Source organism: Cupressus sempervirens, chromosome 7, assembly GCF_028749045.1.
Source record: "Cupressus sempervirens isolate cs-2001-9-10 chromosome 7, ASM2874904v1, whole genome shotgun sequence".
Lineage (NCBI taxonomy): Eukaryota > Viridiplantae > Streptophyta > Pinopsida > Cupressales > Cupressaceae > Cupressus > Cupressus sempervirens.
In genome coordinates this window covers 785,156,611-785,170,414 of record NC_143124.1, presented here as the reverse complement: position 1 = coordinate 785,170,414, position 13,804 = coordinate 785,156,611, and the positions used below count along the sequence as shown (strand labels likewise).

Sequence of the window (13,804 nt, the reverse complement as noted above, 5' to 3'; positions counted from 1 at the left end):
GTGAGTTGGTTTTTTTTTTTTCAATCATTAAGTTGCACTAAGTAAATTATTTTAATTTTTACGTAGTAATGGTAATTGATGTATATACATTTGTGTGTGTGCACACATGCACACGCACACACATACACACAAACACATGTCCACAAGTTTAAATTTAAAATTTAAGAGAAAAGCAAGTTGTCCTATAGTTAATTTAATGGGTAGGAGTCAAGCCCAATTTGGATTTTAGTTTTCTAAGGGGATTGTATTCATAGTTGGAAGATTGATCTTATGTTTGAAAAATAGTTCAATACATGGAAGTGTTAAGATAAAATAAAATAATAGATGTGTTGGGATGATTGTGTAGATATAAGCATAATATATCATATCATTGATCAACTATATGTATAAATGTGTAGGCATTTGAAAGTGAGTTGCAAGTCAAACATAGTCAAGAAAAGTTGTTTCTCCATATTCGACACTATAGACCAGGTAAGTAGGTTTCTTCTTCAATCTTTAAGTTACACTAAGTTGAATATTGATATAGTTAGTTTAATTTATAATAACAATATTATAATTTAATATTCACATATTAATTATTTATCTAATTTAAGCATTTAAATTCACTATTCAATTAACTGAAATAATGTATTTTTTCTTGGGTATTTTATATTTGAAGCGTTAAATTATATTAAATTTTATGTACTAATTCTAATTTGTGAATATGTTTATGTGTATGTTTGTTTATATATACATACATATTTGAACAAAAAAGTGATGAAGAATTCAATAATTTAGTTTTTTTTTAGTATACTATACAAATTTGTTAGTTTTAAAAATTGAAAATTAAATGAACATATACATTTATCGGGTCCATACTAGCAGTCACTCCTACTTAAATAATTATTACATGTTAGTTTTTTGTGTTTGTCATGTTAGATTACAACCTCCCTACTTGCAGAAAAATGGTGACTTTTTCCTTTTCAACCATAGGTTTTTAATCATGTCTCTATCATGTGTTCATTTAGACTACTATTTACATCTTTATCATATATCCCTATCATACAATACACACAACCTTTACCCTAGACGTCTATAATAAAATATCTTATATCCACTTGCACTAATCTCAAACATAAATTTCAACCATGGGATATGCATTCTATGTTTTTGATTAGATAAACAAGTTTTACAGGGACCCTGAAACCCAAGAGTTAAAACATTAACAAGGCTGATAATATGCATTCTATGTTATTAATGATATCATGTTTTAAAAAGTGTTCACAATTATTTTTCTATCTATGAGCTATAGGTTGACCCTTTTATAGACATTTACTCCCTAATTTTATACTACCGCAATAGTATCTAGTCATATAACATCTTCAAAATCACCCATGTGTCATATGTTATAAACTTACACCATCATTACATCTTCATAAACATCTATTGTAAATTAATTCTTTATTACCTCAACTCAAGGTAGGTTTTATATTCTAGGTTTGATCATCATCCTAACATCTTCATGAACATCTATTTTAAATTAAATCTTCATTAACTCAACTCAATGTAGTTTTATCACTATACATTTTGATGTCATCCTTTGGTCTTGGCATTTTTTCATAAGCATTGATTTCTTCAGAAAATTGTTATAGTAATTTTCATTCTATTTTATAGATCATATTAGCTTCATAACTTTACGAATTCTATAAAGAATATAACATTTAGTTAGTTTTTTGAAGTATCTTTAATAGATGTATTAACTTCACCTAGTGGGCCCATGCCTAGAATATTTTGTAGGATATTAATATATAGATATAATGACATCACTATAAAAAAAATCTACATGTTTAAACAATATACCTAGTCTCTAACAAATTTGATATTATTAAGGATGGGCAGAAGGAATAAATGGGAGTCACTTATCAAGCTAGATGTGCAAGGCATCCCAAATGAAGAAAATCATTTTTCAAGTTATGAACTTGAATGGACACCCATTGGAGTTGATAATAACCAACAAATAGACTTGTGCATCACTATCCCTCTTCATAGACTCCCTCACTTTGTGAAAGTGAAGGTTTATTAGATGGTATAGAAACAACTTTTATACGAAAAAACACAATGAACATATTTTGATAGAGCCTTTTGACTACGCCACAAAGATATATTCAAGGTTTGTCTCTAGATTTAACAAATTAGTCAATTAATAATTTTTTGTTGTACATGTATAAACAATTATCATTGTGCTTTTGGGCCTCAAGATGATAGAAATCCAGATGAAAATAAAAATGTAGAAAAGAAAAGGAAGCGAAGGTTTGTTCAAAAAAGGGGTTGCCAAGCCCACTTTCATGTTAAAGTCATGTATGGTAGACAAGATGTTGCTATTATTACATATAATGAGTATATCCATCAAGATGCTAGTGGTGAATTTTGTCATGGAAAGGATGACCCTTCTGGTGATCCAAGGAGTAGTGTTGCACCAAGGTTATCAAGTGAGTGAAAATCATATATAGAATCCCTATTACTTATGGGTGTGGGGATTGACACAATATGCGAACAACACTACTTAGATTTTGGTCTCAAGAAGTTGATGAATAAGAGAGACACTTGCTTGTTGAGAAAAGATGTGTTGAATGCATGGAAAAGAGTGCATTCCCTATGTTCACAAAAAAATGAAGATGATGCAAAAAGTGTATGTTTGTGGGAGATTTAAAAAAGATATGTATGCAAATTTTTCTTCATCTTCCAAACTCAAATCAATCTCTAGCTTAGAGAAATTATCTATGAGACGATTAGCACCATGGTTTAGTCCAAGTAAAATGTGTAAATGTCATTTTACTCATCAAAAGCTTAGTGCCATAACTCAAAACTCAAATGAATGAGCTAAGGAACATGAAACTTTTCAATTCCCCTCTATAGGATCTAGAAAGAAAAAGGAAAAGAAGGTCATCAATCGATCAGGCCTAGCAATACAATAGGAAACAGATGTTATCAAGTAGAAAGGTAAGTATATTTATTCAAAAACATTTTAGTAATTTATATAAGAATTTATGTGTGTGTGTGTGTGTGTGTGTGTGTGTGTGAGAGAGAGAGAGAGAGAGAGAGAGATAAACATATGTCATTTTGTAGGTCTGAATGATCAGGACAGTAGTTGATGACATTGATTGCCTTTCTCCATTGATTTGAACCAAATGGTTACAGGTGAAATACAAGTTGTTGATGGTAATGAGAGAGAGAGATAAACATATGTCATTTTGTAGGTCTGAATGATCAGGACAGTAGTTGATGACATTGATTGCCTTTCTCCATTGATTTGAACCAAATGGTTACAGGTGAAATACAAGTTGTTGATGGTAATGATTTTTAGTGATTATTATATTTCTTTGAAGCAAAATAAGATTATTTTATTATATTACAGATGATGTTACTTCATTGGTTGATGAAGATGAAGTTAGAGTGAGTTTTTGTCATGAAAATGCAATCCAAACTAGAAATGGTAATGAAATTACAAAATAACAATAAATAAATTTTGATTCTTTTGTTTATATATTTATTCTATATGATTTAATGTATTAAGCATGCAATGTTGTTGCAATGATAGATGGTGGACAAGAAACTCAAGAAGATATCTCACCCAAGACAACAACAATGGACACAATGCAAGTTACAAAAGGTAATAAAATAATGAAATTCATTTTCATAGATTTTGTGCCTTAAATGCACACGTTAAGTTTTAGTCTTTGAATGTGGATGTTATTGCAGTTTTAAATGATAACAACCCCCACGACCATGTGTTACCTTTTTCTCTTGATCTCAACCAAGCAATAACAATGAGAGACACAATGAAAAGTGGAGATGGTAAGGAAATTTTGTATTCAAATATAATTGATTCCATGACTTTGATTTAGAAATTAATTTTGTAACTAACACAATTTATCTGCAGGTGGTGTTGATGATATTTATATGGAGGATCATGACCAACATATTTTTGGATAATCACATGTTGATGATATTTATAAAGAAGATCATAGTCAACACATTTTTGGATAATATTATAATATATTATATTTTAGATATTGATTATTGAGTACTAAACTATCTTTGCTAGAAGATGTGGAATTCATTTGTTATGGAAAGTTTTCTCATCATGTCATAACTCTTTATTTTTAAAAAGAAATTATGAGTTTAATTGTTCTTTCTTTTCTTGTTCTTTCACGAATCAATTCTACTTGACATAAATCAAGTGATCAATTATTGAATTTTCTACCATGAAAGTCTTACTTGTATCATATAACTAGCATTTGAACCTAAAAGAGTTGCAATGTTAGTGTCAATAGTAATATATAGCTTAACTAAAAATAAGCATAGCTTCTAATTAGATGAAATTTGTTTTGCATTGCAAAATTTAATAATTTAGAATTAAAAAATATTAATTTTAAGTCAACTTATTTTATCACTAGTGTAAATCAATTTTACTTTACCCAAATCTAATATTTTTGAATTCCTAATTATTTTAAAGAAAACTAATTTCTTTGAGTGAGTCTTTATCTTAAACAAATCCATTTTCTTTAAATTGATATCAAATGCTTATAGAAAAAAGTTTGAAGTAATGCAATTGTCCTTATAATTGAAGAGTGTTTATAATTGAAGGGTGTAGACACCTATTTGCACAATTAAAAGGCTAGACTATTTATTTTCTTTGTTTTTCACTAAGTCTAGAGTTAATTTTATTTTTACAAATATAATCAATAAATAGACATTAATATACAAGGTTGGGACAAATAATATTCAATTTTTAAGTTTAAATATTAGATGTACTTTTATATAATCTTTAATTCTTGTTAAACAAAAACTTTGTGACATAATAGACATCCATGAAAACATTTGTAACTTATTACAATAATTTAGAATTAGATAAGAACTATGCATTAAATTATTAATTTTAAAAATTAATTTATTATTAAATTTACTCCATTTAATTTTAAAATTAGTAAAATTAATTTTTTTAATATTTTTAAAATTATATTTATATCTTATTTATTATTCATTTATTAATATGTTTTACTATAGAGTTTGAAAAAATAAATTTAATTAATTAATTCAAAACTATTTTGAATGCATCTTATACATAAAAAATTATAATATAAATAAACAAATAAATGTTTACAAATGGTGAAATGTAAAATTGGAGGAGGAAAGTGGAATAATGACGAGTGATAACATAGAGCAGAAATAATAACCGAGTGAAAAATATTTGCAAGGAGAGTTGGACAGGAAAGGAGGAGTCCGCGCAATCTCCAATGTTCGATTGATGGGAGTTGGTGGGCATCTCACACGGCCAGTACGTACGTAAGAACGAAGCCTCGTGGCACCCCATGAAACAGGGTTTTTTTTTTTTTTTCCCATTTAAAAGAGACTAAAATCTTTTTTTTTTTTTTTGATCGAAGTGCCAATGCCTAATATATATGTGACCTAGCACTTCGAAAAAAAAAAAAAAAAAGAAGTTTCCGTTCCTTTTAAAGGCCCACCCTTACTTTATAATAAACATGATTGATGAAAAAGGATCACTCAAAGAGGAGATATTTCAGTGCTTCCAATTCAATTTTGACACATCCAGAATGATAGGTAAACCAAAACTCCTCTTAATGAAGAATTGTGATAAAGATTCCATTAATCACCAACAAAATTTGCCAATTGAAAACATAACTTTAAAAAAAATCTGGACAGTTGTATATAATTGTATATAGTACAAACGATCGATCAATGATGAAAAAGTACAGCTCAACCAGTCTGACTAATACTGAATAAGGAAATCCCACTAAAATCAATCAACAAAAGTGAGCCACCGACAATGTAATACACTACTCTGGATGACCGTTCAAAGATCCCAACACAAATTTAGTGTCTACAATTCAAGTTTTGATAAAAAATGACAATTTCAGATTTTTTTTCCCAAAAATGAAGACATGAAGATTAATCTCATTTTCTACATTTAAAAAACTTCTTTCATTTGATCAAATGCAAAATTCAGATTTTATTTATTTTATCAACATGAAGATTAATTTGATTTTTTATATTTAAAAAATGAAAATCTATGAAAATTAATTCCATTTGATATTAGACTGGGAGATTAGCACCTTTTGATACTGTACTACCCACAATAATCATTAAAATAGTAAACATCTTATTCATGAAAAAGATTCCACAAAGCCTTATAATGACACTTTGAGAATGTGGCTGAAGGTATTCTAATCATGATATTTATTTCTGAAATAGATCTTTGTACTGATGAGGGACCTCATAGATTCAGCTAAGCTAACAGCCAATATTTTGGCACTATTATCAAACTGCTGCTATAATTATGGGGAAAATTCATAAAGAAAAGGAATTTTCTGGTTGCCAAGCAAGTTAAAGAGGAAGTAAGTATGGAATCTGAGGGATTGGCTATGGATGGTTCTGTTGATTTGAAGGGCAGACCCGTTCTTCGGTCTAAAACTGGAAGATGGAAAGCCTGCTCATTTGTCATAGGTAAAATCATTGTTAAAACTGGTTTTAGATTTTCTAAATATTTTCATGATGGATCATGGTGTAATGGGAAATGCTGATGAAATGAAGTCATACAATTAAATTTAACAATAATAATAGTCATGTTCAAATATGTTTGTGTTTGCAGTGTGATAGAGATGCAATTTTGGTCCATAATAACCTCTCTGAAGAGTTATTCATAAGCATTGATCATGGGAAATGGAGTTTGTGAACATTATTAGAAACAAAGACTGAACATCCATAGAAACTAACTTTAAAATCTACAGTTAACTCCCAGAAAACCATTCATAGATTCTATTTGGAAGTGGCATGAATTTATTCAAAATTATTGATTGGATGAATTTTTTTTCCTTGGTTTTCTTGCATTCTGATGATGGGTCATATAGTATGATTCAGAATATTGATGATAAAAAACTGTTACACAGTCAAATTCAGAAATAAGAATATATTTATATAAATTGTGAAAATCTGATATCACTTATGATTGAATGCTTATATGCAGGGTATGAAATATTTGAAAGGATGGCCTTTTATGGGATTTCATCCAATTTAGTGAACTACTTAACCAGAAACTTGCACGAGGGCACCGTGACTTCTTCAAGAAATGTGAACAATTGGGCTGGTGCCACTTGGATCACTCCTATCCTTGGTGCATACATTGCAGATACCCATTTGGGGCGCTACTGGACTTTTACAATGTTTTCCTTCATTTATATGCTGGTCTGCATTTTTTTCGCTCTCACTTCGACATTTTTCAAAATTTTTTTTGGTATACAATCAAGAAAGATGGGATTCTTGTATATTTATGTTTCTGGTGAGATTGTTTTCTGACTATCAATGTTGGAGATCATACTCAAGGATCTATCATCAGGATGAGAGAATACAGGAATGCTATTGAATATGATCCGAAACATTGATGATTAAAAAACACCCACAATCTCATCTAGAAGTAGAAAACTATTATCATTGTTCTTTTATACTTGTTTATTTTATGCAGGGAATGGTGGTTTTGACATTGGCCGTCTCATTGCCATCTCTGAGACCACCAAGATGTGCTAAAAATGCAAGCTATTGTGCAAAGGCCTCCTCACTTCAGGTAGGAGTCTTTTATTTTGGGCTGTATGTGCTTGCTTTGGGGACTGGTGGTACAAAACCCAATATTTCCACCATTGGAGCAGATCAGTTTGATGAGTTTGAGGCCAAAGAGAAGGCTCAAAAAGTTTCCTTCTTTAATTGGTGGATGTTCAGTGTGTTTTTTGGATCACTGTTCGCACAAACCTTTTTGATATACATCCAGGAACATGTTGGATTCGCTGTGGGATATGCAGTTCCCACTCTTGGCTTGATCATATCAGTGGCCATATTTTTGTTGGGGACTCCATTTTATAGACATAAGCTTCAGAAAGGGAATCCTTTTGGTCGAATTGCTCAAGTAATAGTTGCAGCAGCTCGTAAATGGAGAGTGAAGGTACCCGCTGATGCAGAGGAGCTTTATGAATTGGAGCCCAAGGCCTATCTTGCCAAAGGAAGATTCCCCATTTCTAACACTCTAATCTTGAGGTCAGATTAACATTAATCTCAATAATTCTTTCAAAAGGAACTTGTAAGAATTGTTTGATCATATTAAACTAGTTATGTCTGTTTTAAATTCAGTTTTCAGGACATCTAAATTGGTCTATTATATTAGATATATTATAAAATAAGATTTATAATAAATACTGATTTATGATTTTCAAACTTTTGACAATGTTCTTTATAGAATGGTTCAAAAAGATTCTGATGTGAATTTGAGAGTTTTCTAGATTTAATTGTGTTTGTTTTTATCAATGTTTTTAATCTTAAAGAATTCCAAATAAGGCGGCTGACTCATAGAGAAACAAGAGGCAAGCACAGTATCTGCAGAACCAACCGCAGATAGTCAGCCATTCCCTTCCCTTAATATCAAAAACCCAACCCTCCTTAAATGCCCAAACATACTATTTGCATTAAGCATAAAAATGGAAATACTATCTATCCACATCCTATATCTAAGTCATTACGTCTGCATATAGTGCTAATCAAAATAATAATAAAATGAGTTTTTTGGCCACATAAGGTCCGTATTAAAACAATAGTCCAGGATCCTAGAGATCCTCTACTAGCATAGTAGGTAAAATTAAACGAAAAAACAAAACATCATTTATCAATTCTGTCCTCCTTGAACTTAGTCAGTAACAACTGCGTCCAATACTCAGTGAGGAAGCTGAACAGGTCCCTGACAGCTTCCCCGCCAATGTCCTCGTTGTTTTCCTTTTCATGTTGAAACAGACACATTATTGTAGCCGAAGAATGCATGAACTTGGCCAATCTAGTGAAGCTCACATACAAAATGTCCAGCTTTTTTTTCCCCTTATCTCCTCGTCATTTGCAAGAGATCCCCACAACCAGCAATCACCGTTTTACCACTCACAGCAGTCTTTTCAGTGCCAACCACCTTCAACCCAGTCTCGTCCCGAAAGTGAGGAGGAGAGGTAACAGTCATATGGGAGGAGTTTTTACAACCTCCCCCTTCAGTTTTAGGGAGATTGTCCACATTGTCATCTTTGATACTGGCCGAGATGTGGGTATAGCTGTCAATGTCATCCTTGTTCCTCTCAAAATCACTCATTTCATTTCATCAATAACTTGAAATATACATTTTGAATTATACTTTATAATTCATCTTCAGTATTGTGAATTTCTCTTCTCTAACTTACTATCGTGATGATATTAATCTACTAATCATTAATGTATTTTGCTTCAGATTCCTGGATAAAGCGGCAACAAAGAGTGGTTCTACAACAAGTCCATGGAGGCTATGCACGGTGACTCAAGTAGAAGAAACCAAGCTCATGATAAAACTACTCCCAATATGGGTTGCCATGTTCATACCCGGCACCATTGTAGCCCAAATAAATACACTCTTCATAAAGCAAGGAAATACACTCAATAGAAACATGGGTTCTCACTTTGAACTCCCCTCTGGCTGCCTCACAGCATTTGTCACCATGTCAATGTTGGTGTCCATTGTCATCTATGACAGAGTCCTTGTCAAGATCTTCAGAAAATTTACCGGCAAAACCAGAGGCATAACCATCTTGCAAAGAATTGGAATTGGTATAGTTATTGAAGTAATACTTATGGTGGTTGCAGCAATAACAGAGCAAAAAAGAATTAGGGTTGTGAAAGAACATGGGATTGAAGGAAGCCCAAAAGCAGTAGCACCCCTCACGGTCTTTATATTACTTCCTCAATTTATGCTCATGGGTATAAGAGACGCCTTTCTTGAAGTGGGTAAGTTGGAATTTTTCTATTATCAATCCCCTGAGAGCATGCAGAGCATTGGAACTGCACTGTTTGCCACCACATTCGGCATTGGAAATTTTATCAGTAGTTTTCTTCTGACTGCAGTGACTAAAATAACTGGGAAAAATGGCCACAGAAGTTGGATCCTGAATAATATGAATGCATCTCGTATTTACTATTACTATGCATTGCTGGCTGTTCTCAGTTTTTTGAATTTGATTTTCTTTCTGGTAGTTTCATGGTTGTATGTTTATAAGAGAGAAACCAGTGAAGCTTTTGGCAGTAGTAATGGTATGAATCAGAACACCAGTGATCAAAATGTAAAGCAGCAGCAGGGTTATACAAATGTGGAGTTGGACAATATCGAAGGTATGCCTACAGATTTGAACCCAAATGATGATTGTGTCTATGGATACGAACTGAAGTAATTCTACTGTGGTTAAGTATTCTGATACTGAACCATGTAATCTATTATGTCCTATTTTGCTTGACAGAGCAAAGTTTAGTTATGAAAACAAATTTTAAAATTATTATATATAGAAGACTTTTAATTCCTGTTTACTAAAGAAATATGTCAAGGATACTAAAATGGTTGATGTAAGACCCCTTTCCTAGTACCTTATTATAAATCTTAATAACACAAATATTATTAGAGCTAGGAAGAATAAGGAGATGAGATGTCATGTTCTGTCTCTTGCTTATAGAATGTGAATTATATAATGTTACAGAACACCTTATGATAGAACAATGGTAAGAAGGTTTTGGGATCTAAGTATGTCATGATTGACATTTTGCTTATCAATAATGAATCTGAGATCTTATTGAGACTGATATATATTTTAGTTATTGTTGTACTAATTACTCTATTCGAAATTACATTAGGTTGATACATTGAGACCCTATGGAATAAAAGCTCGAGTTGTCATAACTTAGAAACTATGTCGATGGGTTCATGCTATTTCATGGCCTATTAGGATAATTGAATTAGATGGTTTTTATGGAAAGATGAATCAACACCCACCCTTGTGAATATTACTAATAGTTATAGATGAAGATTGTTATCAAAATTGGATAAGGGTCTACGCGGTAAAACTTGATATGATGTAATGTAATGAGTTAATTTTTTTGCAAGTAGTATTAGGTGGATATGTTGATATTCTTGAGGATAGAATTAATGACCCAATAAAATGTAATGGATTTATTCTATGATTGATTTTGAAACAATGTGACTATGCAAAACTTTATTGGCATTGGTGTACTAACCAACATCGACTTTGGGCTCGTATTCTCACCCATAAGTATTTTCTAGATATTGATGTGGTTGAAGTTCACCACTTTCCTCTGGAAGGGAGAGGAACCATGATTTGAAATACGCTAAAGTTTGGACCTTAGTTGGTTAAAGATGGTCTCTTTTGGATTTGTCATTCAGGATCACAAGCTTTATTTTGGCTGGACTCTTGGGATGGGCACCCTCCTATTCTTACCACTCATCCTCAGCTACATGCCCTCTATCAAAATTTTAGTGTTGTTATTTGGGACACAGTTAATTTTTATAAGATAGGGTGTGTTAGAGGTTTGGCTCCTTCCTTCATTGGACACACCCTTCTGAATGGCCTCCAAGAGGATTTGAGGAGGATAGGAAGGAGTTGTTTTAGATTTTACAGTCTCGTGAGTGTACTACTTTGGTTGGTAATGATGTTCTTGCTTGGGATAGCGAAGATTTGTCTAAAAAAATTTCAATGTCTGCAGGGTATGTTGAGCTTCTTTGGCAGATGTTGGGGGACATTCAAATGCCTTGGTGAAAGCAAGTCTAGTATAAGTTTTTTTGGACCAAATGTAATTTTTTTATGTGGTTGGTGGTCCATAGCCGATATCTTACATGGGATAATTTATGCAAGCATGGCTTCCAAGGACCCTCAATGTGTGTTCTATGCCAGACTAGTGAAGAAAATATATCTCATCTCTTTTTCCAATGCTCTTTTAGTAGACATATTTGGTACTCTTGGTGGAATGTGTGTAACTAATCCTATTGGCATGTTTCCTCACTGACATAATTCTTTTCTCGCTGGGGTAAGGCTCTTGTCAAGACTTCATTTCTTTAAGTTGCCTAGACTTTTGGACCCTCCTTTAGTATTTGACATATCTGGTTGGAAAGGAACTGTCGTATCTTTAAGGATGAGTTTTTAGAGGTCCCTCATTTATGGTGGAAAATTCTCCATTCTTTTGGGGAAATTGTTTCTGCAAAATGTGAAACTTCTGAGGCCATGGAGCCAGGGGAGGATATTTTCCATAATTGTCTGAATATTGCCCCCCACATGGAAATTTGCTAAGAAAGATGTGTAGACATCCCTTGCAAAAGATAAATAGGGTGGGCAAGTGGAGTGCCCCTCCATAGGGTACTCTTAAAATCAACACAGATGGGTCTTCCAGAGAAATCTAGGCCCTATTGGCATTGGTGGTGTTGGTAGAGATAGAAAGGGGGATGTTCAATTTGTGTTTTCTATTTATAAAGGTCATCACACTAACAACCTGATGGAGGCCATAGCTATTTTGTATGCTGTGAAGAATGCTTGTGACCTTGGTTGGAGAAGGCGTATCTATAAATCTGATTCACAAGTGGTGATACGTCTATTAAATTAGCAACATTCTGAAGTTGTTAGTTGGAAGTTAGCTTTGATTACAGACTAATTCATAATTTGTGTACTTCTTTGGAGTCTATTACTGTCACTCATATTCCCAGGGAATGGAATAGTGTTGCTGATTGTTTGACAAAGTGGGCTTCTGACCATATGTGTAATTAGAACATTGTTGATAAGACTCAACTTTCGATGGGCTTGTCTCATCAACTTGATCACTTGGTTGATCTTGACATGGCTATCTGATGCCCTTTCTTTGTTTGTACTTGTTTCTCTTTCAACTTGACTAAATTTTCACCCCTCCTTTATTTCAAATCTTATAATGATAATAGAATACTATTAGTAATCAAACCATATTTAATTGAATCAAAGGACACTAGTTGTGATGCTTACAGTTTGGTGATTTTTGACCTAGGATATGTATTCAGAACTAAATTTTATGTTGGTTGATTTAATAGTATAGATTTAGCATTTCAGCATTATGATAGGAAGTGGATTATGAAGTGGTTTGGAATGTTAGCTAGATCATTTCATTAGATATTAATGTTGATAGGAAGATTCTGATATTTTAATGTTTTAAATTCTTTATATGAAAATGATTAGAAAATAAAAATTAATTATGATGTTAAGGAGAATTATGTAATATGAAATTGTCGTGCACCTATATACATGCATTTTATATGATTTTTCATTGGGCTGCTTATGTTTGAGTTTAGGGTGTAGGAAATTGAACCATGAAATCTAATCAAGGAAACAAGGTCCAAACTTATGTGGACACAATATAGCCAAGGAAAATCTTTAGAAGATTCAAAGCCTTGTTGTGATGTGTTTATTTTGTAAATGTAAGTTTGCATGTGTGTAATAAATATATATTCATGAATGAGTTAGGGACATGTCATTGTGATGTATAATGTGTTTTAATCTGTCACTTGGCACTTGTAAAATGTTTATGTGTTGATGACATGTCAACTAGGCTTTAAGTCATGGTTGTACTTAACCTTAAACTAATTTCCTTTCAAAATATTTAAGTAAATCCACTTGGAGAAAGGATAGGATGGGTCACCATCAAGGGAAATTCGAATTCAAACTTGACAAGGATTTTTTAAGGGTCAATAAGTGGTCCCAAAGTGTCATTTTTGTGAGAATAAGCCACTCATATGTTAGCATAACATGTTAGGGGCCTAAATTTGACCATTTTAGTGTTTAGCTAGCCTAGGGGACCCCTTAACCAATGCATTATTCCACCAATTCGAAATTTGATTTTTTCCATGAGTTTATCCCCATTTTTCCATTTAGTCAAAAGTAACATATTTGGTAGGGAC

General features: G+C 32.4%; 1 protein-coding gene across 2 annotated transcripts; it reads left to right on the top strand.

Annotated features, from left to right (window-relative positions):
- The first annotated feature begins 6,221 nt into the window (after window positions 1-6,221).
- On the top strand, window positions 6,222-10,416 carry LOC149549694 (protein NRT1/ PTR FAMILY 5.2-like). 2 transcript variants are annotated; one of them, XM_089792976.1, is made up of 5 exons: window positions 6,222-6,504; window positions 7,025-7,242; window positions 7,520-7,618; window positions 7,820-8,082; window positions 9,305-10,416. In XM_089792976.1, the coding sequence occupies exons 1-5, from the start codon at window positions 6,402-6,404 to the stop codon at window positions 10,272-10,274; spliced, it is 1,653 nt and encodes a 550-aa protein (XP_089649102.1). In that variant the 5' UTR covers window positions 6,222-6,401; the 3' UTR covers window positions 10,275-10,416. The 2 variants fall into 2 exon arrangements, with proteins under 2 accessions (XP_089649102.1, XP_089649101.1); XM_089792975.1 differs by having other exon boundaries at window positions 7,520-8,082.
- The last annotated feature ends 3,388 nt before the right edge of the window (window positions 10,417-13,804 follow it).

What these genes read in the sequence shown, in the direction of transcription:
- LOC149549694 (XM_089792975.1), top strand. Translation starts at nt 6,402, where the DNA reads ATGGAATCTGAGGGATTGGCTATGGATGGTTCTGTTGATTTGAAGGGC. An exon ending in AGCCTGCTCATTTGTCATAG is followed by an intron (nt 6,505 to 7,024) that starts GTAAAATCATTG and finishes GCTTATATGCAG; the next exon opens with GGTATGAAATATTTGAAAGG. An exon ending in TTTCCTTCATTTATATGCTG is followed by an intron (nt 7,243 to 7,519) that starts GTCTGCATTTTT and finishes TATTTTATGCAG; the next exon opens with GGAATGGTGGTTTTGACATT.